The 27651-nt window shown below is 37.1% G+C and overlaps 1 protein-coding gene across 1 annotated transcript; it reads left to right on the forward strand.

The window, feature by feature from the left end:
• Positions 1 to 9388: 9388 nt before the first annotated feature.
• LOC132628439 (sister chromatid cohesion protein PDS5 homolog D-like) lies at positions 9389 to 14887 on the forward strand. Its single transcript, XM_060344217.1, has 15 exons — positions 9389 to 9559; positions 9634 to 9813; positions 10003 to 10332; positions 10980 to 11065; positions 11347 to 11398; positions 12391 to 12474; positions 12575 to 12618; positions 12763 to 13141; positions 13220 to 13287; positions 13477 to 13528; positions 13610 to 13677; positions 14014 to 14107; positions 14355 to 14398; positions 14584 to 14649; positions 14743 to 14887. The coding sequence occupies exons 1-15, from the start codon at positions 9389 to 9391 to the stop codon at positions 14885 to 14887; spliced, it is 1863 nt and encodes a 620-aa protein (XP_060200200.1).
• Positions 14888 to 27651: the final 12764 nt, after the last annotated feature.

Here is a 27651-nt window from a genome sequence, read left to right on the forward strand (position 1 = left end):
TTAAAATACTTTCAACCGTAATTTTCAAGAGCATTATTCATTCATTAATACGCTTACAGTGATATTACATCATTATTTTCGAATATCAATTATAAAGATACAAATCCAAAAACAAATAATTCAGAAGAATAAAACAACTTCGACATTATGATCCAAGGAAAAAATTGAAATCACATAAATACAACTTGAATAGACGAGTTCTGTGAAATCAAAACTGTGTATTTGCACGAATTACCTGATGATTGATCGTGTTGTTTTGTTAATGTATCTTCAGAGCTGTTGAAGATTTAATTTGAAATTTGAATTTTTACGTTTGAATGTTGAAGAATGCATGGAAGAAGAGAAACGTGTAAGGAAAGGGAATATTACAGCTGATTTTGTGGAAAAGAAGGTAAAAAATATATTAATATCTAATTTAATAGCACCACCGTTACATGCTAAAGTCAAGGAGACTTTTTTTTTACCGCATCCTCATGTATTTGCTGGCAACAAATACACGCGAAAACATACACAGTTTTGCCAAAAATCAGCTACAAATGGTAAAATTTAAAAGGGTAGCTACAAATGGTAGGAAGCTACAATAAGGTAGTCATTTGAGTAATTTTACCTTAAAATTATATGGTTGTTATCGTCGGATTACCTTTTTGGTTCATCACTTATTGTTTGACGATAAACTCATCAAGTAGACTATTCATGAAATTGCGCTTGTAATTTTTCTCTTTAATTTTTTTATTACTTGTTACACATATGTTTTAATATTAGTTCTACTGTTTTAAAAATGTGTACTGATTTATCTGAGACACGTTTGCAACAACATGAATATTGCCTTACAAATGTGTACTGATTTATCTGAGACAAGGTAAAAAATGCATATATTTATCCATTATTTGCCTTACATTTTAGTACTTTTCATCTTCTTTTGAGTACCATTATATTACTTTGTGCTTAATATTATATTTCAATGTGTAGGAATAAAGCGATGTGAAGATGAAGAGATTTGGAGCAAATATCATATGAAAGTGTTGTATTTTTTCCCTTCAAATTTTTATTACTCATTACACACATGTTTCAATATTATTGATGTCGTTTTAAAAGTATGTACTAATTTATATGGGACACACGAAAGACACCAAACAGATCATAATATATTATTAAAAGTAGGAAGCTCCTATCTTCAAAGTTGGATTACAATTTTGCCCTTGCACTAAATAAAGATGTAGTAATAAAACATCTAATTAAATGTTAAATATGTTGTAAGTTGGATGCCCATCACATGAACTTGGGCACCTTGTAAGTTAGACGCCCATTACAAGAACTTGGGCACCTTGTAAGTTGGATGTCCATCACATGAACTTGGGCACCAAGAATACTTGCCCACCAAGTATGTATGGCCACTAAGTTGTTAACTCATTTCCACCCACCAAGTTGTTAACTTATTTCCTCCTATAAATAGGAGTTCATGTGTATAAGTTAGATATACAATCAATTCCTCTCTATATACTTCTCTCCTGTGTATTTACTTTATAGTCTTTATTTTATAACACGTTATCAGCACGAGACTCTGCCATCTCGAGCAAATACTTTGAAAGCCTCGAAAAATATATGGAAATTCCTCAAATTTTATTTGGATCAATGACCAATTATGAAGACATTTGTGTGATTGATAGTGGAACAACACATGCCATATTCAAAGATGACAAATACTTTTCTCACTTGCGTAGGAAAAGGGGAAATGTTAATACAATTTCTGGCAATTCGAAATAGATTGAAGGCTCTGGAAGTGCTACTATATTTCTGCCTAAGGGGACGAAACTTGTTATAGAAGATGCATTATTCTCTTCTAAATACCCAAGAAACTTGTTAAGTTTCAAAGATATCCGCTGTAATGGTATCACGTTGAGACATTAAACGAAATAAATGATGAATATCTTGCCATTACAAAGAATGTCTCCTGCCAGAAATATGTTTTGGAGAAATTACCAACTTTGTCTTCTGGTCTGTATTATGCAGAAATTAGTACAATTGAAGCGCACTCGATCGCAAACCAGAAGTTTAATGATTCAAGTACTTTTGTGCCTTGGCATGACCGAATAGGTCACACCGGATCAATAATGATGAGACGAATTATTGAAAATTCAAATGGGCATCCACTTAAGAACCTGAAGATTCTTGAAAGTGGTGAATTTTCATGTGCTGCTTGTTATCAGGGTAAATTGATAGCTAAGCCATCACCAATGAAAGTTGACATTGAATCCCCTGCCTTTCTAGAGCGTATACATGAGGATATATGTGGACCTATTAATCCACCTTATGGGTTATTCAGATATTTTATAGTCCTAATAAATGCATCTTCAAGATGGTCTCATGTGTGCCTCCTATCGTCTCGCAACCTGGCGTTTGCGAAATTTTTGGCACAAATAATACGCTTAAGGGAATAGTTTTCGGATTATCCCATTAAGGCTATAGGCCTCGATAATGAATTTACGTCTCAATCTTTTGATAATTATTGTTTGTCAGTTGGGATAAAAGTTGAACATCCTGAAGCTCATGTTCATACCCAAAATGGCCTTGCTGAGTCATTTATTAAACGACTACAATTGATAGGAAGACCACTACTTATGAAAACACAATTGCCCACTATCGTCTAGGTCATGCTATCTTACATGCAACATCTCTTCTTTGTCTCAGACCGACTCATTATAATAAATACTCCCTGTCACTATTAGTATTTGGTCATGAACCAAATATTGCTCATCTCCGAATCTTTGATTGTGTTGTATATGTGCCGGTAGCACCATCACAGCACACTAAGATGGACCCCCAAAGAAGGTTAGGTATATATGTTGGGTTTGAATCACCCCCTATTAATCGCTTTCTTGAGCCATTGACGGGAGATTTATTCATTGCTTGATTTGATGAAACAAATTTTCCACAATTAGGGGGAGAGAGAAAAAAATCAAAAGAGAAATTACGTGGAGAGTTTCATCACTATCTCATTTTGATCCACGTGCCCCTATATGTGGACAGGAGATCTAGAAGATCATTCACTTGCAAAAAATAGCAAATCAAATGCCAAACGCATTTACTGATTTGAAAAGAATAACTAAGTCACATATCCCTACAGAGAATGTGCCTATCCGAATTGATGTCCCAAAGGGACAATATACTAGTGTCATAGCCTCTGAATCTCATACACGCCTGACGCGTGGTAGGCCATTGAGTTCTAAGGATAAAAATCCTAGAAAAAGAAACACGAACAATTATCAGAATGACACTATGAAAGAATATCATGAAGATATTCAAGATCTGATTTATCCTGATACTCCTGAAGATATTAGGGAACCCGAGACTCAAATGAGTAAAGAACTATCATTGATTTCTTTAGGTGATGGGATAGATTTGAATCTATCGAAGATTATGGTGGATAATGTTTTTGCATATAATGTTGCACTGAATATTATGAAAGACGTTGAGGATCAGGAACCTCAATCTGTCGAAGAATGTCGACGAAGATGTGATTGGCCAAAATGGCAAGAGGCAGTTCAATCAAAATTGAATTCACGTGCCAAACGAGAGGTTTTTAGACCGGTAGTCCAAATGCCTAATGGTGTAAAACTAGTTGGCCACAAATGGGTCTTTGTGCGGAAAAGGAATGAGAGAAACGAAATTATGAGATACAAGGCACGCCTTGTTGCACAAGGATTCTCTCAAAGACCCGGTATCGACTGTGAAGAAACATATTCACCCGTTATGGATGGCATAACATTTCGATATCTCATCAGTTTATCTGTACATGAAAACCTTGAAATACATCTGATGGATGTGGTCACAGCTTACCTTTATGGCTCACTTGATAATGAAATCTATATGAAAATTCCTGAAGGATTTAAAATGCCTGAAGCAATTAGTTCAAAGTCTCGGGAGATGTATTCAATCATATTACAAAGATCATTGTATGGTCTAAAACAATTAGGGCGCATGTGGTACAATCACCTCAGTGAGTACTTGGTAAATGAAGGTTATATAAATGATGCCATTTGTCCATGTGTTTTTATTAAGAAAAAAATCAGAGTTCGTTATACTTGTTGTTTATGTTGATGACATAAACCCAATTGGAACTCTAGATGAGCTCCAAAAGGCGATTGAATATTTGAAGAAAGAATTTGAGATGAAAGATCTCGGAAAAATAAAACTTTGTCTTGGTTTGCAGATTGAACATTTAGCAGATGGGATCTTTATCCATCAATCTGCTTATACCGAAAAAGTTTTAAAATGATTTTACATAGACAATGCGCATCCTTTAAGTACTCCAATGGTTGTTCGCTCACTTGAAGTGAGTAAAGATCTGTTCTGACCTCAGGAAGAAAATAAAGAGCTTTTTGGTCCCGAAGTAGCATATCTTAGTGCAATTGGTGCACTTATGTATCTTGCTAACGCTACAAGACCTGACATAGCGTTCTCTGTTAATTTGCTAGCAAGATATAGCTCTTCTCCTACACGAAGACATTGGAACGGAGTTAAGCATATATTGCGATATCTGAAGGGAACTAGCGATATGGGTCTATTTTATACTAACAAAGGTAGTATAGATTTTGTTGGTTATGCAGATGCAAGTTATTTATCTGATCCACATAAAGCTCGATCTCAAACAGGCTATTTGTTTACATGCAGAGGTACTGTTATATCATGGCGATCTACAAAGCAGTCCATTGTTGCTACTTCTTCAAATCATGCTGATATAATCGCTATTCATGAAGCAAGTAGAGAATGTGTATGGTTGAGATCAGTGATACATTTCATCAGAGAAAGATGTGTCTTGAAGTGTGATACAAAAATACCCACAACATTAGATGAAGATAATGTTGCATGCATAGCTCAATTAAAAGGAGGTTTCATAAAAGAAGATAGAATGAAGCACATTTCACCAAAGTTATTCTTCACACATGATCTCCAGAAGAATGGTGATATTGATGTGCAACAAATCCGTTCAAGTGACAATCCTGCAGATTTGTTCACCAAATCTTTTCCAAATTCAACTCTTGAGAAGATGATATTCAAAATTGGAACGCGAAGACTCCGACATCTGAATTTCGGCCTTCGTCAGGGGGAGTGAAATACGTGTTGTACTTTTTTTCCTTAACCAAAGTTTTGTCCAATTGGGTTTTCTTGGTAAGGTTTTTAATGAGACAGCTCTCAAAACGTATTACTAGATATGTGTACTCTTTTTCCTTCATTAGGACTTTTTTCCCATAGGGTTTTTCCTAATACGGTTTTAACGAGGCACATCATCTAATTAATGGACATCCAAGGGGGGTGTTGTAAGTTGGATGTCCATCACATGAACTTGGGCACCTTGTAAGTTGGATGCCCATCACATGAACTTGGGCACCAAGAATACTTGCCCACCAAGTATGTGTGGCCACTAAGTTGTTAACTCATTTCCACCCACCAAGTTGTTAACTTATTTCCTCCTATAAATAGTTCATTTGTAGAAGTTAGATGTACAATCAATTTCTCTCTATATACTTCTCTCTTGTGTATTTACTTTATAGTCTTTATTTTATAACAAAATATCTATTATCTCCTTTTTTGGGTATTTTTTCCTTAAGTTTTCTCATTCAATTACTAAAGAAACGTTTCTTAATCAAACATTTATGAAGCCAATCAAGAGTTGTAATGGATGAGGTAAAAGTTCATTGCAGAATGAATAAACAATTGATCATTATTCATTGCATTACATTACAACAAAACGGACAGTTTTATATACACTTGAAAAGCCAATTAATGTACATAATACGACCTTAAATGCGATGATAATGAAAAGGAATTTTTCGGCTCATTTTCATATTTCTCCTCACGTTCAGGAGCATGGAGCAACAATAAATGCAGCCCTTTATACTTTACCATTACGTGCTAGCCTTTTCATTGCTATACATAATTAGGAGAATTGGAAGAGTTGCATTGAGCAACAAAATGTAGACTAATTAATTAGGAGAAATAAATATATGAAATTACAGGTTCAAAGAATGGAAATCAGAAAACAAGAAGGGTGATTTCTTTGTGTGTAATAGAGAACAAACATAAAAATATTGGCTGGATGTTTTTATGCAGTTCTCTGGAAAAAATAAAATTTCTTGATCACATAAAAACATACTTATCTAAATAGATATAAATTTTGAAAAATAATAATTAATACCTTCTTGATTATGTAAATGGACACTTTGGACCAAAATAAAAAAGCTAAGAGGACATTTATTATGGACCGGAGGGATTATTTCTTCTAAAACATATTCCAAATTGGAGTAATTGTTTATAGTAGCTAACGTAGTTTCCTAAGTTTCAACTGCAAAAGTAAAATCTGAGGACAGTCTCCTAAAATTTCAACTGAAAAAATTGAACTTCAAGATACCGTCTTGAAGTTTTAGTTGCTCTTTATTGAAGAGAGGCAAATTTGACCAGTTCTTTTAAATTGATCTCATTACACATACATTGTACCGTTTAGTTATTCAATTCCCCAAATCAAACGATACCTCATCTTTTACGTGCAATAATCAAGTTTGATAGAATAGACTCACCGTTCATATAAGTTTGAACTTACATTTTTTTTTTAAAATCATTATATTTTATATTATTTACTTCCCCCATCTCAATAAAAAAGTTTGAAGTGATTAACATGGTCCAAAAACTAGTAATGATAATAAGTATGAAACATAACTGCCTTTCTTTAAAAATTTAGAAATTACAATTTTCCGAGACCTAGTCTAGACGTGTACAAGAGCTTCTACAATACAGAAGAGTATCTCAAATAAAATGACACAACTTCTGCCTTGGAACGAGATGCACAGAAGCTGTAGGAAGATCTCCACCACTGCAACTAAATGACACCTTCAAGCAATAACCTGAAACACATCTACACCCCAAAAGGAGTATAGCAAGAGTAGTATCAGTACACCACACGTACTGATAAGCATCATAGGCCAACTAAGATTAGTTCACGCAATACAGTATAAAATCAATAAGATACACAGATAAGTACAATCGTACACCTTCATGAATCCTCCCCCACAAGTGACAACTCTACCCTAAGCACACTCGTATCCTCTTACCATTACCCTATCAACATAACAACAGAAAATAAGGACTAACAGGCAACAATCGGTTTTAGCTCAGTAGGACTCCTAGTTTGACGGGCAGACCCAACAACGTAACAATTCAAATAGACATCAGTCGGTAATAATTTATCCATTAGACAGTAAGAGTAAGCATGAGCAATGCAGTTGACGATAATATTTCTCCCGTACGTTCCAACCTTAGCCATTCAAATGGGATCATATTAATATAACCTCCCTTCATTTGTCAAACAGGACCATGAAATTACGTGTAAACACAACAACTTAACAACAAGGAAAATCAAGTATAAATGCACCAAAATGAGTCATGAGTCAATGTAATGCAGCCAAGACGAGTATCACCGCTATCACACGAATATAAGTAAGTAAAATGTAATGCAACCCGAGTTAGTATCCCATTTGTACACACATGCTAGATGGTATTGTTTGCCCAAATAGCCATTACCTGCAGGGGACCCATGGTGTCTACATACCACTCGCTCCAGACCTGACCTCGGATCACGAGCCCATAACTAGGCCACATCCTCACCCCCTGTCAAATGTGCCTTTATATATATTTATATCTCTATATCTCAACATATTTATAGTCCAACAATCAATATGGAACATGATCAGTCAACTATATCAATATCAGTATCACAAGGCATCATGCCACAAGTCATGATAAGACCCAATTAACTTCTCTCATTAATCACATAGATATGAGATCTGCTAAATCAAGACATGAATACCCTAATAAAGACACATGCAATTACCACACGAGTCAACCCGCCCAATAGTACAACAAGCAGTATAATGATCAACTCTGTACGTATGCGAATTCCCACCTTCTAACTTAATCACTCTAAGAACATAAACACCACCATATTCCCCCAAGCATAACGACAACCCACGTAATTCAACAATTTATATCAATCTATCTAATAACCAACCGAACTCCACATTCGAAAACCTAATCATGCTTTCTCCCATCAATTCTATAACATATATACGTTTCGCTAATCAAAGTCTAACTCAAGTAAACCATAACCTACCTCGAGGGCAAGCAGGTGCCACGAACCATCATGGAGTCTTCATCCTTTGCTTCCAAATCCGGAGACCACGATGGAGAAGTCTAGGAGTAGCACGAATTTCAATAACGAGAGTCAAAATAAATCATGCATATTAATCTAGATTTTATAGTTGACTACCCTGCCTTCATATTTCTCATGCGTGAGCAATTTAAGAACTCCATGTTTATTATCATTCGGAGGCTAAACCAAGCAGTGAGGAATTAACTATAGAAAAGATAACAAAAGGAAGGGTTAGAAGGGTTACCTTACTCAAGTCTCTATGTGCTCTGCCCCGAATTTCTCCCAAGTAACGGCTTAGAAGAAGGTTTGGTGGAAAAGTGAGATTAAATCACGAAATAAGGTCTTTAACTGGGTCTGGTTCGCATCGACCGCTATAGCGGTCCTCTGTCCGGTGGGGCGGACTCGCTACAGCGGTATGTCGATCGCCTCGGCGAAGCGCGTCCACCGGGCCCCACACCTTTTTTCTTGACTGACTCGACTATAGTTAAAATTTAATGAAGTTTTTCCCCTTGAAGACTAATCGTACAACAAATCAACTTAGCTTTTGTGCACAAGCAGAGGAAAGTCTAATAATGACCGGACGGGTCGTTACATTTTCGAACTTACTGTACGGGTGTTTGAGGAGTTGTCTCATTCAGGCTGCAACTATTATAAGGCTGTGAGTGTTCTTGAAACAGTGGCAGATGTCAAAGTCTGTCTGATGTTGCTGGACCTTGAATGTGATGCGTTAGTTAAACAGATATTCCAGCTGTTTCTCAGGATCATCAGATAACTTAGCAAATTTACAAGCTTCTTGGATTTTCCCTCATTTTTTGACTGTTACGTAGAGTTGTGGTTTTATTATGTCAAGCAATGAATTTAACCTCCTTCAGAATAACTTAGCAAATGTTTCTCAGGATCATCGTTAAGCTTATATTTGGTTAGTGTACGTCAAGAGTGTTTTTGCTCTGTTTTACAAATTTGTATGTTTATGTAGGGTAAGTGAGATGCTGAGAACTTCTACTATCAGAGACACATTAGTTTCTTTAAAAAACTAACTATTTAGTATTGGAATGACAATAACCTGAATAGCATAAAATAGATAGAGATGATTAAATAGTCGACCCCAGCTAATATGGGATTGAGGTGCAGGCGATTACTTAATATTACAATCATTTTCCCCCAGTAAATGACTATAAGGTTATCATGTATCAGTTTTCTCTGATAATGCTTATGTTTGATGCTGTAAGGTCCGACCATCCTAATGTTGTATTCACAAGCATGGAAGAAATCATGACTCTGCTCATTGAAGAAAGTGATGAAATCTCAATGGAGCTTCTTCAGCCCCTTCTTGATAGCCTCAGAAAGGAAAATCAGGCAACAAACCCCTCACCCTATTGATCTCTTGCTATCATGTTTCTTTATTTAGTGCTTTTCTTGATCTTATATAGATATACTGTACAGACTGTTCACCTATCTCGTCAAAGTTGGGAGAGAAGGGCCTGAAAGAATGTGCTTCCAACGTTAGACCTTGTCTTTTAGAAGCCCTCAAGTCAAAAAGCATGAACCTTGATGATTATGCCGAAATAGTTGCTGCAATATGCAATGAAGTGCCTGAGGGAGAACAAATGGTGTGTCCTCCTCATGACTATCTCAAATGATCCTTTTTGCTTAATATGTAGCTTCAGTGTCATTTTTTTTCTTGCTATTAATTATCACAATATGCTATTGAATTACTACTGATTAAAAAATGGCTCATTATAAGTAAAAAAACCTATTGGATACCTTCTCTGTTTTGCTAACATTAGTTTTATGGTCAGACAGAAAATAAAAATGTGACCAATGCTGTGTATCCTGTGAAAGTTGCTTTTCCATCTGCTGCTGTTATCTGTGAGACACTGCTGGAGGATGGGACTCCTTCAGATATTAAGGGCGCCTCTTCGAAAAAGGTTAAGAAGAAAGAGAGCAGGGAAAATAAGGATGCTCACCTGGGAGTGTTGGTTCCAGAAGGCGATGTTCTGCAATCTCAAGATAAGAGAAACAGATCGTGTAAGGGCACAGCATGTAACAAAAGAAAACCAAGTCAGCGCTCAAGGAAGAGCGGGTCTGTTCAGAAAGGTGATGTGCACACCACTTCTGGTCTTAACATTGTAAAAAGAGGAGGAAACCTTACTAATGCTGAGGAGTCACCCAGTGCAACGAGTTGATGAAAAAACACAGAAGACGGACAGAGTTACCATTGAGATTCATGAGATTGAACAATCAAGAGATGAGGTTGAAAGGAAAACTTCTTAGAAGTTGCTATCTCTAGATATGTGCTTATAATTCTTTCAAGCATAAATTGAACAATCACTTTTCGCGCTTGTGGGTTTTACGGGAGATTAAACTATCATTTGGGGATGAAAATCTCTCCAACCAGCTTTCCAAAACCAAGCACCGGAGGAAGCATTCCATGAGAAAGGATGAGGTTCTAATATAGCATTTTTTTGAAGTAAACTGCACCACCTTGTTTCCATATCTGCAGAATTTGCTTCTATTCACGTAGTATTGTTGTAATGTAGTGGCTTGTTTCCAAATTCTGTGACTTCATTGCTTTTTCAAAGGAATAATCACAGCAACAATAAGTTATAAGCTGATTTATCCTTCTCGAATTTGGAGCAAACACTATGCTTACCTCTTTTCAATAGGTTTTGAAGGACCGAAACTAGTTTTGGTTTAAGACCTACTGCTTTCAATTTATCTGTTTTCCAAGAGACTTTTCATGTATAAAGAGCTTATGGCTTATTGTTTCATTCAGGATTCTAAAAAGCGTCACTTCACCAAAAATTATGGAGAAGAAGTGGTTGGTACCAGAATAAGAGTTTGGTGGCCATTGGACAAAGTGTAAGTTCTACAAAATATAATCTCAGGGCTGTCGCACTATTTTAAATTTGTGGTACTAATTACAAATCCGCTCTCAACTTGATTGCTTCTGTTGTTAAGTTTATCGTCTATAAAATTGACCTGCCTGCTAGGCTGTCGGCCAAGAATCCGCTTCATTCCTTTGACTTGTGGAGTATCAGAGCACATCTTCAATTCCTTCTACCATATTGACTTTTATCTTGTCTTGACATATGGAAGAAAGAAGTCTAGCTAAAGTTTTTGATTTATGTTTCCCTTTGCAGGTTCTATGAGGGTGCAATTTCTACATTTGATCCTGTGAAAAAGAAGCATGAGGTAGTGACGTTATTATCAAGCTTCGTGCACTTTTTTTAATTAATCTCTTTACTGTTTTCTTCCCAGTATGTTATATATTCTTCAGTTTGCATTGTCTTGATATATGCACTTAACAATGATGACAAGAGTCTAGACACCATCCCAAGTTTCAAAAGTTCTACATCAGTAGTCAGTTTAAATCCATTTCCTTCTCAATTAACTTGAGACAAACTCCAAATCTTATATTCCCTCTGTTTTAATTTATATGAACCTATTGAAACAAATTCACTTTACGAAATGATTTACAGCCACATAAATATTCAAGACTTATTTTGAACCACAAGTTTCAAAAATCTTCACTCTTTCTTAAATGTCGTGCTCAGTCAAATGAGTTCACATAAATTGAAACGGAGAGAGTATTTGTTATTATTCTCCTACCATTGAAAAAATATTTTTCCTGCAAAGTAATGTTGAGGCGAAACTATTTACCGAGGTTGACTCCATCTTCCTGTTAAGTAAAGTAGAGGCAAAACTATTTACTGAACCAAATATAATCAGTGCTACAGAAGTTCCTTTTACCTAAAGGTATGACCTTACCCAACCTAAAATACCTCTTTCTCGAAGACTGTCGTCGTGTTTCTTTTTTCTTTTTTCTTTTTTTGCACAACAAGGAAATATATCCTGGGAGTGAAGTAGTGATTTTAGTTGAAGTTTTTTAGTTGACTGATGCTATTTACTGTTTTTCCTTTTGAGATCATGTTGAAATTTGCTTCAGTTACTGCTATATTTTTTTTAGCTTAATAAGTTGCTTAGTATTAGGATAAATTTATTTTTTTGAATTCTAAATTTCTCTTAGATTTTTTTTGGTTTGTTGAGATATTTTAGATATTTTGATTTTTTGTTAGTTTTCAATTGGCTATTTAAAGCCCTCTATGCTTAATAAAATTATTGAGAGACATTCTTAATTATTCTTACAAGCTTTTTGGCTTCAACATCTTTTTAAAAACCAACAGATCTTAAATGATGATGGTGTAATTGAAAACTTGAATCTGAGTAAGGAACGCTGGGAGATAGTTGAAGACAATCCATCCGATAAGGTGCTTTACCCATTTGATACTGCGTTACTTTAACATTTTCAAGTTATCATTGGCATTACATCTCTTTGTGATATGATTCCTTTGGATGCACTACGTGCAGAAGCATGAAGCAGATCTTCAATGCTTTGCTATTTCATCCGTTCCGTAAGTATTGATTTCCAACTTTTTTTTGTACCATGGACATATCCTAGAACTCTACACAGTCTTGACTGTCGTATTCACATCACCTTTATATGGAAATACTATTGTCGGCATATGATATGGTTATTGGTTGATGAACTTGAGCAGATCCACGAAGAAGAAAGCAAAAGGAACCTCCTCAACAAAAAAGGAATCCGGAGTCTCTTCATCCAAAAGGTTGTTCTTTTGCTGTTGTACACTTTTCCTTGCGGTATTGCTCTCTGAACTGAATGGTCTGAGGGTTTTGACAAGCAAGCTTTCTATCTTCAGGTCTAAAAGAAATGCCCAAAAGAGTGACATTGAATCCCTGGATATTCCAATTCAGCATAAGACGAATGATGCTATTGATGTTGGTTGCGAAACGAGCATGGGGGAAAAAGAAGTTGTGGACAAGGAAGATAATTATATCACACTGAAGCAGAGATCCAAGACTTGCCAAGTTACCTTAGAGAGCTCATCGAAGCTTGAAGACCATCCATCTGACAAGGTCCTTTCTCCATCTGACACTGTGTTATCTTAACATATTTTGAAATGCTAAGTGGCATTATATATCTTTGTGATACAGTCCTTTTGGATGCAATATGTACAGAAGCATGAAGCAGCTCCTCAAAGCAATGATGTTTCATCTGTTCCGTAAGTTTTGATTTCTAAATTTCCTGTAACCTTTGGACATATCCTAGTTCTTTACATGTTCTTGACTGTCGTCTTTCGTGTTTACTTCTACCTACTACTTATATGTTGTATATTGTATTTCGCATCACCTTGATATGCCACTACTATTGTTTTGACATGATATGGTTATTGGTTTATGAACTTGAGCAGATCCGCGAAGAAGAAAGCAAAAAGAACCTCCTCGACAAAAAAGGAATCTGGAGTGTCCTCATCCAAAAGGTTGTTTTTTTGTTGTTGTACACTTTTCCCTGCAGTATTGGCATTATATATCTTTGTGATACAGTCCTTTTGGATGCAATATGTACAGAAGCATGAAGCAGCTCCTCAAAGCAATGATGTTTCATCTGTTCCGTAAGTGTTGATTTCTAAATTTCCTGTAACCTTTGGACATATCCTAGTTCTTTACATGTTCTTGATTGTCGTCTTTCGTGTTTACTTCTACCTACTACTTATATGTTGTATATTGTATTTCGCATCACCTTGATATGCCACTACTATTGTTTTGACATGATATGGTTATTGGTTTATGAACTTGAGCAAATCCACGAAGAAGAAAGCAAAAAGAACCTCCTCGACAAAAAAGGAAACCGGAGTGTCCTCATCCAAAAGGTTGTTTTTTTGTTGTTGTACACTTTTCCCTGCAGTATTGCTCTCTGAACTGATTGTTCTGAGGATTTTGATGAGTAGGTTTTCTATCTTCAAGTCTAAAAGAAATGTCCAACAGAGTGACATTTTATCCCTGGATCTTCCAATTCCAGATAAGATGAATGATGGTGCTGATGTTGGTTGCGGAACGAGCAGCGAGAAAAAATAAGTTGTGGACAAGGAAGATAACAATATCACACAGAAGCAGAGATCCAAGACTTGTGAAGTTGCGTTAGAGAGCTCATTGGTACTTGAAGACCGTCCATCTGACAAGGTCCTTTCCCCATCCGATTCTGTGTTATCTCTTGAACATATTTCCAAATTAGCATTGGCATTATATATCATTGTTGTGATATGATTCTTTTTTGATGCAATATGTACAGAAGCATGAATCAGATCTTCAAAGCAATGATGTTTCATCTGTTCCGTAAGTATTGATTTCTAAATTTCCTCGTAAATTTTACATTTCCTAGTTCTTTACATGTTCTTGACTGTCTTTTTTGTTTACTTCTATGTACTGCATGTTTTATGGAGATTGTATTTTATATCACCTGCATATGCCACTAACATTGTTTTGACATGATATGGTTATTGTTTGATGAATTTGAGCAGATCGATGAAGAAGAAAGCAAAAAGAACCTCAACAAAAAGGGAACCTGGAATCTCTTCATCCAAAAGGTTGTTCTTTTGTCATCGTACACTTTTCTCGACAGTATTGCTCTCTGAAGTGAATTTTCCGAGAGTTTTGACAAGTAGGTTTTCTATCTTCAGGTTGAAAAGAAATGCCCAAAAGGGTGATATTGAATCCTGGGATGTTCCAACTCCAAATAAGATGAAAGATGCATATGATGTTGGTTGTGAAATGAGCAGTGGGAAGAAAGATCTTGTGGACAAGCAAGATAACATGATCAGATAAACAGAGTCCAAAACTTCCAAAGTTGCCTTCGAGAGCTCATCGATGCTTGAAGACCCTCTATCCGACAAGGTCCTTTCTCCATCTGATACTGTGTTATCTTTAACATATTTTCAAATTATAAGTGGCTTATATCTTTGTGATACAGTCCTTTGGGATGCAATATCTACAAAAGCATGACACAGTTCTTCAAAAAAGCATTGATGTTTCATCTTTTCCGTAAGTATTGATTTCTATATTTCCTTGTAACCTTTTACATACCCAAGTTTTCTACATATTCTTGCTGTCTTCTGTTGTTTTTGCTTCTATCTACTGTGCATTTATTATAGAGATTGTATTTAATATCACCTAATATGGCAATACTATTGTCGACATATGATATGGTTATTGGAGTTAGCATAATGGACAGATTGTAGAATATCTACATTAAGATATTCTCGATATGGTGAATATGAAGAGATACAATGAATATATGAAATATTATTAGAGATATTCTACATTTAGTGTAGAATATTGTGTAGCATTAGTGTAGAATATTATGAGGAATATTTTGTAGGATTTACATTTAGTGTTGGATATTTTACTTCCTTTAATCTCTTATTTCTCTTGTATATAAATACCAATGTATTCTGATGTATAGGAATCAAGTAATTGAGATATTCATTCTTCAATTTCTCTCGTGCTTTCTCTGTTCTTGACATGACATTTTCTTTTCGTTGTTTCGATTCTTAGTGTCTTTCATCTATAGTTCCTTTAAAAAAAATTGAAAGTTTAGTTCTCTTGGTTCTCTTGACTGTTCGTCAACAATCGGTCCTACACATCTAGGGCTTTTATCTTTGTCTTGGTTATTCTAGCTTTTTTTTTCCGCATCATTGTGTTTTTGAAAAAAAAAATATGACTTCACATCAGTTTGAGTCTTTCAGTGTTCGTTTCACTAGAAAAAATTATTCTGCCTGGGAATTTCAGTTTCAACTTTTTGTCACGGGAAAAGAATTATGGGACCATATAGATGGAAGTGATCCTGCTCCTACTGATCTTACAACGTTAAGTCAGTGGAAGGTCAAAAGTGCTCGAGTGATGACACGGATTTAGGGTCAAATGACCCTCTTATTGTTCTTAATCTCAGGCCTTACAAGACTGCAAAGGCCATGTGAGATTATTTACAAAAGGTTTACAACCAAGACAATAGCGCAAGACGATTTCAGCTAGAGCATGAAATTGCTAATTACTCTCAAGGAGGTCTCTATATTCAGGATTATTTTTCTGGATTTCAGAACTTATGGGCTGAATTTACTGAGATTGTTTATGCTAAATACCTGCTGAATCTCTCTCTAAAATTTAAGCAGTTCACACGCAAAGCAAACGAGACCAATTTTGATGAAATTGCGATACGATTTTGAGAGTGTTCACTCTAACTTGATGAACTGTGACCCATCTCCCTCTTTGGATGTTTGTTTTAGGAAATTACTTCGTGAAGACAACGTCTTGTCACACAAAATGCTTTCAAGCAAGCAAATGATGTCACTGTTGCATTTGCTACTCAAGGAAAAGGAAAGGGCAGGGATATGACTAGAACTCAATGCTACTGTTGCAAGGAATATGGTCATATTGCTAGAAATTGTGGCAAGAAGTTCTGTAATTATTGTAAACAACAAGTACACATTATCAAAGAGTGTCCCGCACGCCCTCAAAATCGTAGGGTCAATGCTTTTTAATCTAAGGTAAATGGTTCCACTACTGATAACTCATCTTCTGCAGGACAAATTCTTACTTCTGAAATGGTCCAACAAATGATCGTGTTAGCCTTTTCGGCTTTGGGATTACAAGGTAATAATGTTGCATCTAATTTTTGGCTTGTTGATTCTGTTTCTTCCAATCATATGACCAACTCAATAAGTATACTAAAAAATATTCGTATGTATCACGGTCCATCATAGATTCAGGTTGCCAATGGTAGTAATTTACCCATTACCAAGGTTAGGGATATTACTCCAACTTTCAAGAATGTTTTTGTTTCACCAAAGCTCTCAACTAGTCTTATTTCAGTTGGACAATTGGTAGATAACAATTGTGACGTAAATTTTTCTAGTAATGATTGTCTTGTGCAGGATCAGGTGTCAGGGACGATAATCGCGAAGGGGCCTACAGTTGGAAGATTGTTTCCTATAGACTTTTCCATTCCTCATGTTCTATCTTTTGCTTGGACTTCTACTGTTAGTAAGATTGAGGTTTGGCATAAGCGTATAGGACATCCAAAATTCTATTATGTTGTCTCATTTATCGATTTCTGGTTTATTGGCAAACTAAAACCAAATTTCAAGTGCTTCCTTTGATTGTTCAACTTGTAAATTAGGCAAAAGTAAAACTCTTCCTTTTCCTAATTTGGGTAGTTGTGCTACAAAATGTTTTGATGTCATTCATAGTAATGTTTGGGGCATTTCACCAATTACTTCTCATGCTCATTTCAAATACTTTGTGACATTTATAGATGATTCTAGTCGGTTTAAATGGGTGTATTGTAACACCTCGTGCATTCGGGCTAAGATTTGACTCGTAAGACGGGGGTACAATGAACCCAATTTGAGTAGTGTATAAATGGTGTTTGAACCCCAATCAAGACATGGGAAGAGTCCTTGAGAAAAGTAAAGTCGGAAGCTATCCTACGGAGTGTGTTTTCAAGTGAGTTTGCAACATATCTCAATTAAAATGAGTATACGGAAAACTCTGTAAGGAATTTGGGAAAATTTCCTTCTTGAAAGTTGTAGATCTTTGAAATACCTTTCCAACGGTATATTATGAAGGTCAAACAGACATTTTTACAAAACTTTATGCTCGTTTTACTAAAATAGTGTTTTGTCGATTCACGGTGGAATCTACAGGCCGTAAAAATTATACGGGCCATAGATTTAGGCCGTAAAACTGGTCCAGAAAGCCCAAATCACTGTAATTGATTTACGGTGGGATCTAAGGTCCATAAAACTTTTACGGGACGTAAAATAGGGCGTAAAATGGGTCCGACAGCAATTTTAAAACTTCGTTTTAAGGCTTTTTCACTTCATTCTTCACACTCCCAAGCCCTAGAACGACCTTTTATTTTCTCCCATCATCAAGAACACCAAGGTAAGCCTACTCTAATCACTCCAAGTCAATTCTAATATATATCCTTGTAATCTAAACAAGAAATCATCATTCCTAACCTAGGGTTTTCAAAAACACCCATCTCAAGGTTCAAGAATTCAAGATTTTGGAAATCTTCTTCAAAGTTCAAGTCTTAAATTCAAGTTTTGGAGAATTACCAGATATGTAGAGTTACTATCTACGTGTGGGAACATCATTGCTCTTCCCCACGCCTCATAATCCATAAATTATGATTCTCTACTAAAACTAGGGTTTCTACACCATGTTCAAGACAACCCTAGGTCCATGTCCATGAATAGATTATGTATGAATTCCTATTATTCTATCATTGTGTTCTTAATAACTCCATATGATTATTGAGAATCAGTCCGTAATCTATGAAAACCCATATCTTGTATTCCATGGGTTCTTGCATGCATGTTTTTAACTAAGAATGATTATTTCATGAATATCCTACATGTCTACAAGTTTTCATGCAACTCATGCCATGATACAAGATACATACATGCTAAATACAAGCTATTTCATGAAACCATGTTTATAAGTTATTTCGTGAAATCATGATTATAAGTTATTTCACGAAAATCATGGGCTTCTTAGCCAACTATATTATGTTCATGTTTTTGGTAGTTGCACGAATTACCAAGAAGGCTCAGATAGCCTGAAACTATGTAGCCATCGTAGGACAAGGATCGCTCCGCCCAGTTAGGACGATACCTTAATTTTACACTGAATAGATCCATCAGGCATGTTACCACCTTATACCCTGGCAAGGTATAGGGGCTCTGCTGGTCCGGTGAGGTACCAGACTCCACGTACCCACGTGGTGATATTATATTGTCGGTTATGAAATGCTCTCCCTACCTACCATGTTTTACTCATGCTTTATATTATATATGTATTCATGTTCATGCTCATAACCAGGTTTCAGTTTCACGTTCAGTTCTTATATTTATTACTTTATGTCCCATGTTATTTCATTCAGTTGCTTTACATACCAGTACATTCAATGTGCTGACGTCCCCTTTTATTTGCCCAGGGGCCTGCATTTCATGATGCAGGTACTGATTTACAAGACGACACATCTGCTCAGTAGGACAACATTTGTGTCAGCTTATTGGTGAGCCCCATCTCATTCGGGGTTTAGTCAACTCTTTATTTAATGATTAGCTATACATCTAAGGTATGTTGGGGGCCTTGTCCCAGCGAGTACGTTTCCCATGTTCAGACTTATGTTAGAGGTTTCATAAACTAGACAAGTCAGTTATGTCATGTTACACTTTCAGAGTCATATAGCCATTTTGGCTCATTCATGTTATTTCCGCACTCATGTTTAAACAAGTATTTTGATTAAGTATTATGACTTATTGCATTTTGTAAAGGCTCATCATGCATTCACATTATATTCCGCTCATGTTATGCCTCATGATGATTCAGTAAGCCATGTGGTTCGCTCGGTCACGTGTAGTAAGGCACCGAGTGCCGTGTTTCGCCCAGGCCATGGTTCGGGGCGTGACATGTATTTTCTCCGTTCGAAATCTGAGGTATTTTCCACATTCAAGACATTTTTGGCTTACATTGAGAATCAATTTTCTACCTGCATCAAAATATTAATATCACGCCCCAAACCATGGCCTGGGCGTAACACGACACTCGGTGCCTAACTGCATGTGACCGAGCGAACCCATTGGCGAGCTGAATCAACATGTGATATCAAAACATACTAAAATGCGGAAATAATACTAACACATGTTGATCTCCTAAAAATTCTGACTGCAACATCTTATAAATGCGGAAATACTGAATGAGTCTAAATAAGTAGCCAACAAGGATAACACAAATGCCTGCTAACATCTGACTGACTGAATTGTAGTCTATAAAGCCTCTAATGAATATTGAAAGGGTTAACTATCTAACAGGACAAGGCCTCGGCATACCCAACTGACTAATATAATGTAAAGACTAAAGATATGATAACACCCCGAAGGAACTGGGGCTCACCAAGCAGCTGATACGAGCAAGTCCTAGCTAGCAGAATTGTCAACCTGTAAATCGCGATGTAGGGCCCCAAGCAATAAAAATGGACATCAGCACATTTGAACTGTACTAATATGTAAAGCAACTGAAAGAAATAACTGTTAGTACATGAAACTGAAACTGATATCAGATAACTGAACTAAACATGAGAAGAATAGATATGAATACTTCTTGTTCTGAATAAAGAATCACATGTGTAACTGACAATATAATGTCACACCCTGTAGTTTTGTATGTTGAGATTCGAGTTACGCTTCAGGAGGTATATGAGATTAGATGCGCCTATCTTATGTTTATGAGGGTTTAAGTTTATATAATAAGCTGCGGAAGGATTGGAGGGCAAGTGGATCAAGGAACTTAAGTTTGTTGGATTTTGGAAGAAATAGGAGGGGTAATTTTGTCCCTACTTGAGGAAGGAATATCTTATGGTATACGAGGAGTTTTGAAGTGAAATAAACACCTAAATTGAAGTTCGGGAAGCCTAGTTTCCAACGCAATAAACAGCGCGTCGATACGACATCAGAGTAGAGAATTATGGACGTTACAAGTTAGGCGGGTAGAGAGTGCTACAGTGCCAACCGACTCTAACCCACTATATAAGGGGCAAAACCTCATTTTTTCTTCACAAAAATTTCCCAAATATTCTATAAAATTCAGCAAGCATATGAGGGCATAGCTGCACTATAAAAGTGAGAATTTTGAGTAAATTTCGAGTGACGGAGTATTAATCGAGGGCCGGATAGCGTGTAGTCTCGATTATAGTTTTGTTTTGCGTTGGAGTTGGCCCGAATTCAAGTACATATTGAAGATTTTCCTATTCTAGTGAAGGTAAGGTGTGAATTTCTCTTTATTAATGTTGATTTAGGAATATTTATGAGAATAAGAGTTATAATTATTGTGTTGGTGTTGTTGACTTATGGATGGAAGTTTGAAGAGAGTTTTGGATGAAAATATACATATTTGTCTTGTAAAATCTTGATGATATTGTTGTTGGTATTGTTTGGGAGTTGTTTTGGTATTTGGAGGAAGTGAATAATATAGGAGAGATGTTGCCCAAATTTTCGTAACCCAAATTAGTCTTCAATGTGTAATGCTTACAAGTTGATGGAAATATGATGGAAGTATGATTAAAGATGTATTTCTCGATGTATAGGTTAGGGTGAAGGGCAAGCATCGGAGTAAGGTATTCTTTAAGTGGTGGCTTGACAGATAAAGTATGTAAGGTGTTTGCTTCTCTCTTTCTTTGACACGAATCCAACTAGAACATAAACATGAGCGTTCCATAACAAATTCACTCCATTCCTATGCTATGTGTTTCAAATCTTAAAGCCTTACTTATTTGATTGATTCTTGAAACATTATCATGTTTATCGTCATTTAATTATTTCTTTGATTCGATACGGGTTCCATAAATTGTTTCGGAGGTTACCGACCTTATGTCACTCCGAAAGGCCGTTGTACTTCATTGGCTCATTATGCATTGTGTATATATATATATATATATATATATATATATATATGCACTATTTTACTACACCGAGCCGCGCTATAGTCAGCCGGGTTCGACACCTATTGTGCAACCACTGATCAGTTGGTATTACACACCGAGTCCCGAAAGGGCCGAGTACTTACACACCGAGTCCCGAAAGGGCCGGGTACTTATACACCGAGTCCTGCAAAGGCCGGGTACGTTATGATGATGATACTATTTATATATATATATATATATATATATATATATATATATATATATATATATATATATATATATATATATATATATATATGAGCATATACCTGCATATGATTTTAAACTCATGCGTTGTGTACTATATGTTCTTAGATAGCAGGTTACTTCTATTCTCTTTGTACCTCCATCTTACTTATGTATTGATTCCAGCCTTACATACTCAGTACTTTTATCCGTACTGACATCCCATTGCACAGGATGCTGCATTTCGTGCTGCAGGAGCTGACAGGGATATTAAGGAGCGACCGCAGTAGGATTTTCCAGCCATAGCGATGTTAGCAAGTGCCACTTCTCCGGACTTGCTGTCTTTTGGTATTTTTCTGCTAGTGTAGTATATGTTCATATGTACACTCTTAGAGACTCATAGACATAATGGGGTATGTATATATTGTGTATGGTCACGTTAGCCTTATCTTGGTCTATGATACTTTCCTGTTAGCCTTGCCGGCTTTATGATACTCGTGATGTTGTGGCGACCTTGTCGGTTCTCTTATGTACAAATATGTTAGATTATCGGATGTTTCTATGTTGGGCTTTTTCTGCGTGCATGTGTTCTTTGAATTACGGTATATGAAGTTCAAAGTAACTGTCAAGTCAGGTGGTCTCCGGCCCACGGGGCGGAGCCCGTCATACTCCTCGTCGGGGTGTGACATATAATATGTGGCCTAGGGCCTAATAAATGTGCATAAATATGTGTCCTCAGGACCAAGCAATACGTATACGCAAACTGCGGCCTAGGGCCCAAAATACAGATACAAGTGTTAAACATTAAGCAATTCATAATATTGAGACTGAGAGATAACTGATAGCATGATAACTATGTCTGATTATGGAACTTAAGCCAATAACCGATTTTACACTAACTGAGACTCATGTGATGTCAATACATAAGTCTATAATTATTACGTACTGATTTCATGATATTCAAAATGATAATCATGAACGAATTATGAAACTATATCCCTAGAAGATACAAGTTCTACAATTATTCATGAAACTAGGGCTAAACTGTATTCTGAGTCAATTTCTGATAAGTATGAAGAAAGAGACGTAGGGAAAATCATGAATATTCCCCAACGTAGATAGTTAACCTCACATACCTGTATATGCTCCAAAACTCGCAACTATTCGTCTGGAATTGAGAAGAATCCCAAAAGCCTAAGTCTTGAACCCCTTAGATGGGTTTTCTTGAAAATCCTAGGTTAGGAACAATGAATTCTTGTTTAATGTTCATTAATATACGTTAGAATCCACTTGCAATAGGTTGGAATTGCTTACCTTAGCGTTCTTGGTGATGGAGGAGAAGAGCAGGTCGTTCTAGGGCTTGAAGAGTATGAAAAGTGGGATTAAAACTGAACCCCGCATATTTATAATTTCTGGTGAGGCGGGTGATGTACGGGCTCCATGTACGACCCGTACATGGTGGGCGTAGTTCGTCGTAAATTTCCAAAATTTAAGGGTTTTGGTCTGCGAGGTACGAGTTCCATAATACGTCCCGTACTTGGTGTACGGCCTGAAGTACGGCTCATCCTTTCATGTACGTCTCGTACTTCTATGGCTGTACCTGGAATGGAAATTCTAGTGGTCTCTAATGTTCTTCCTTTGATGTACGCCCTTAATGTAGGGCCCGTACATCAAAGTACGGCCCATACTTTTGACGTAAGGGAAACAATTACCGTTCTGAGCCTATTTTCTTATCTCAAAACTTCTAACTTGGTTTCTAAGTCCCTGAATCATGAACATAGGCTAGTTTAGAGGTACTGGGTGTTACAATATCTCTCTCTTGGGATCATTCATCCTTGAATGATGGGTCATGGCAAGTCAAGACTGACGGGAACATGTGTACACTACTGTTTTGAACACATGAATACTGGACTGAAAGGAATATTGAACTGAATAGTTTGCTAAACTGAATAACTACTGAGCTGACTGAATGAACCCTGAACTGAGTAACTATTGAACTAATTGAATAGTGGGAACATGGGAACTGTATAATGAAGTATGAATAGAAATGTAAATTACCTTCAACATTTTCTGCTGACTCTTCAAAGATATGGGATATGTGGACTTCATGTCCTCTCCGGCTTCCCACGTAGCCTCTTCAACTTTCTGACTTCTCTATAATACCTTCACTGAGGAAACTTCTTTCGTTTTAAACTTGCGAACCTAACGATCAAGAATTGCCACCGGGACTTTTTCATAAGTCAAACTATCATTGATCGTTATGCTATCAGTCGGGACAATCAACAATGGGTCTCCCATACACTTTCTCAACATGGACACATGAAATGGCAACTCAAGTTCATAGGCCACTTGACCAACCCTTCGCAGGATTCTGTACGGCCCAATATAGTGGGGACTGAGCTTCCCCTTCTTTCCAAATCTCATAACGCCCTTCATAGTAGAAACTTTAAGGAATACCTAATCATCAACTTGAAACTCTAAGTCTCTTTGTCTCACATCAGTTTAAGACTTCTGGCAACTCTGAGTCGTTTCTAAACACTCCTGAATTAACTTGACTTTATCCATAGCCTGGTAGACCAAATCTGGTCCTAACAACTCTGCTTCACCAACCTCAATCCACCCAATGGGTGACCTACACCTTCGCCCATAAAGAGCTTCAAACAGTGTCATCTCGATACTAGCATAATTACTGTTATTGTAAGAAAACTCGATGAGAGGTAAGTGATCATCCCAATTACTTTTGAAATCAAGAACACACGCCCTCACATGTCCTCAAGGGTCTAGATGGTACGTTCTGCCTAGCCATCTGTCTGAGGATGAAAAGTTGTACTGAGGTTCACCTAAGTACTCAATCCTTTCTGAAAGGATCTCCAGAAGTTTGTTTTGAACTGGGCACGACGATCTGAGATGATGAACAATGGGATCCCATGTAATCTAACAATTTCATGCATATACAACTTAGCATAGTTCTCTATGGAATCTGTTGTCTTTACTGGTAAGAAGTGCGCAGACTTCGTAAGTCGATCGACAATCACCCAAATAGAATCATGTCTTCTGGGTGAGCGAGGTAGACCTATTATAAAGTCCATGTTTATCATCTCCTATTTCCAAACTGGAATATAGATATTCTGAGCTAAGCCACCAGGCCTCTAGTGTTCGTCTTTCACTTGCTGATAATTAGGACACTTAGCCACAAAATCTACCACATTCTTTTTCATATCATTCCACCAATAAATCTCCTTAAGATCATGGTACATTTTCATAGAACCTGGATGAATGGAATGACTGGAATTGTGAGCTTCTGACATGATTCGCTCTCTAAGTCCATCTACATCTGGAACACATAATCTGCCTCGATATCTCAAGGTACCGTCATCTTCCCCTTGTTCAAAAGCCGTCGTTTTATGCTTGTGAATCCTCTCTTTCAACTGCAACAAGTAGGGATCACTAAACTGCATTTCTTTAACTTCGACGACTAAGGAGGAATGAGCTCTGTTCTGAACAACAACAACAACACCACCCTCGGAGTCCAAAAGTCGAACTCCAAGAGTCGAACTCCAAGACTGGCCAAACAGTGAACTTCTTTGGTCATAATTCTCTTATCTGCTTCAACGTGCGCTAAACTTCTCATGGAACGCCTACTAAGAGCATCGGCTACAACGTTCGCCTTCCTTGGATGATAGAGAATATCTACATCATAGTCCTTAAGAAATTCAAGTCATTTTCTTTGTCTAAGATTCAACTCACGCTGCTTGAAAATATACTGCAGCCTTTTGTGGTCAGTGAAAATATCTACATGCACTCCATATAAATAATGACGCCATATCTTAAGTGCAAAAATCACAGCTGCCAATTCTAGATCATGAGCCGGGTCATTTTTTTCATGAGCCTTAAGCTGTCTAGATGCATAGGCTACCACCTTACCATGCTATATTAAGACACATCTGAGATCAACTCTCGAAGCATCACAATAAACTACGAACCCTTCGGTTCCTTCTGGTAGCGTCAACCTCGAAGCACAAGTCAACCTCATTTTCAACTCCTCAAAGCTCTGCTCACACCATCTGACCATTAAAACTTGACCTTCTTCTGGGTCAAATTCATCAACGGAGCTAAGATAGAGGAAAATCCCTCTACGAAATGCCTGTAATAGCCTGCCAAACCCAAGAAACTTCTGATAATCTGATGCTGAGATGGGTTTAGGCCAATTCTTAAGAGCGTTAATTTTCTAAAAATCAACCTTAACACCTTCTCCTGAAACCACATGGCCTATGAATGCCACTGACTTGAGCCAAAATTTACACTTGGAGAATTTAGTATAAAGCTTGCAATCCCGGAGTGTCTGCAACACTATTCTGAGATGTTCTGCCTGATCAGCCTCACTACGGGAATATTCAAAAATGTCTTTGATGAAGACAATGACAAATAAGTCGAGATAAGGCTTGTAGACCATGTTCATAAGGTCCATGCAAGTTGCTGGTGCATTCGTCAATCTAAACGACATGACAAGAAATTCATAGTGACCATAACGGGTTCTGAAAGCAGTCTTAGGAATATCAACTTCCTTAACCTTTTATTGATGGTAGCCTGATCTGAGGTCAATCTTAGAATAACAGTGAGCACCCTGAAGTTGATCAAATAAATCATCGATTCTGGGGAGAGGGTACTTGTTCTTAATGGTGACCTTATTCAACTGTGATATTCTATGCACATACGCAAAGACCCATCATTCTTTCGGACAAATAAGACCGATGCGCCACAAGGTGAGACACTTGGCCTTATAAATCCCTTATCAAGAAGATCTTTTAACTGCACTTTTAACTCCTTCAATTCTACTGGGGCCACTCTATACAGAGGAATAAATATCGGCTTAGTGTCGAGAAGTAGATCAATTCCAAAGTCAATCTCCCTATCGGAAGGAACTCTAGGCAGATCCTTTGGAAACACTTCTAAAAACTCACAGACAACTGGTACTGACTAGAGAGCTGGAGTTTGGGCATATGTATCCCTGACTCGGACTAAGTAGTAAATATACCCCTTGGAAATCATCTTTCTGGCTCTAAGATAGGAAATAAACCTACCCCTCGATGCTACTGAATTACCCTTCCATTCTATAAGTTCATCGGGAAAATTGAAACTCACTATTTTGGTTCTACAATCCATTGAAGTATAACATGACTCTAACCAATCCATGCCCATGATTACATCAAAGTCTACCATCTCTAATTCTACTAAGTCTGCTATAGTACTGCGGTGATAGACCATAACTGGACAACCCCTATAGATGCGTCTAGCTATAACTAATTCTCCAACTATAGTGGATACTACAAAGGGTTCATGCAATTTTCTGGTTCTATCCCCAATTTCTTAGCAATATATGGGGTTACATAAGATAGGGTGCATCCTGGGTCCATAAGAGCATAAACATTAAAGGTGAAAACTGTGAGCATACCTGTGACAACATCTCCACGAGTCTCTGTATCCTGACTGCTTGCCGGCGCTAACGGTTATGACCACCGCCCGTATTGCCGGACTTTGCTACCCCACGCCCTTGTTGGGCTTGAGAATTGTGGGGAGCTGCTGAATTGGTAGACTAAGCTACATTACCTCCGGTATTCTGCCTTGCGGATGGGCAATCCCATAAATTGTGACCCTACTGACCGCACCCAAAGCAAACATCCATGCCCGAACGACATACTCCTGAGTGCCTCTTACCGTAGTGTTGTAAGTATGGTGCTGAAAACCATGGTTATCCACGCTGGCCTGTGACTGCGAGCCCGCTGCTCCGAAGTTTCGGCCTTTCTGAGTAAACTTAAACCTCTGAGATGGGGCACTGACTGTAGAGGGAGCAGGTCCTAATGACCTATTCTTGAAAAAC

This window comes from Lycium barbarum, chromosome 2 (genome assembly GCF_019175385.1).
Source record: "Lycium barbarum isolate Lr01 chromosome 2, ASM1917538v2, whole genome shotgun sequence".
In the NCBI taxonomy this organism is placed as follows: Eukaryota; Viridiplantae; Streptophyta; class Magnoliopsida; order Solanales; family Solanaceae; genus Lycium; species Lycium barbarum.

What these genes read in the sequence shown, in the direction of transcription:
- LOC132628439 (XM_060344217.1), top strand. Translation starts at nt 9,389, where the DNA reads ATGTATCAGTTTTCTCTGATAATGCTTATGTTTGATGCTGTAAGGTCC. An exon ending in GCCTCAGAAAGGAAAATCAG is followed by an intron (nt 9,560 to 9,633) that starts GCAACAAACCCC and finishes GATCTTATATAG; the next exon opens with ATATACTGTACAGACTGTTC. An exon ending in CGACAAAAAAGGAATCTGGA is followed by an intron (nt 13,529 to 13,609) that starts GTGTCCTCATCC and finishes TTTGTGATACAG; the next exon opens with TCCTTTTGGATGCAATATGT.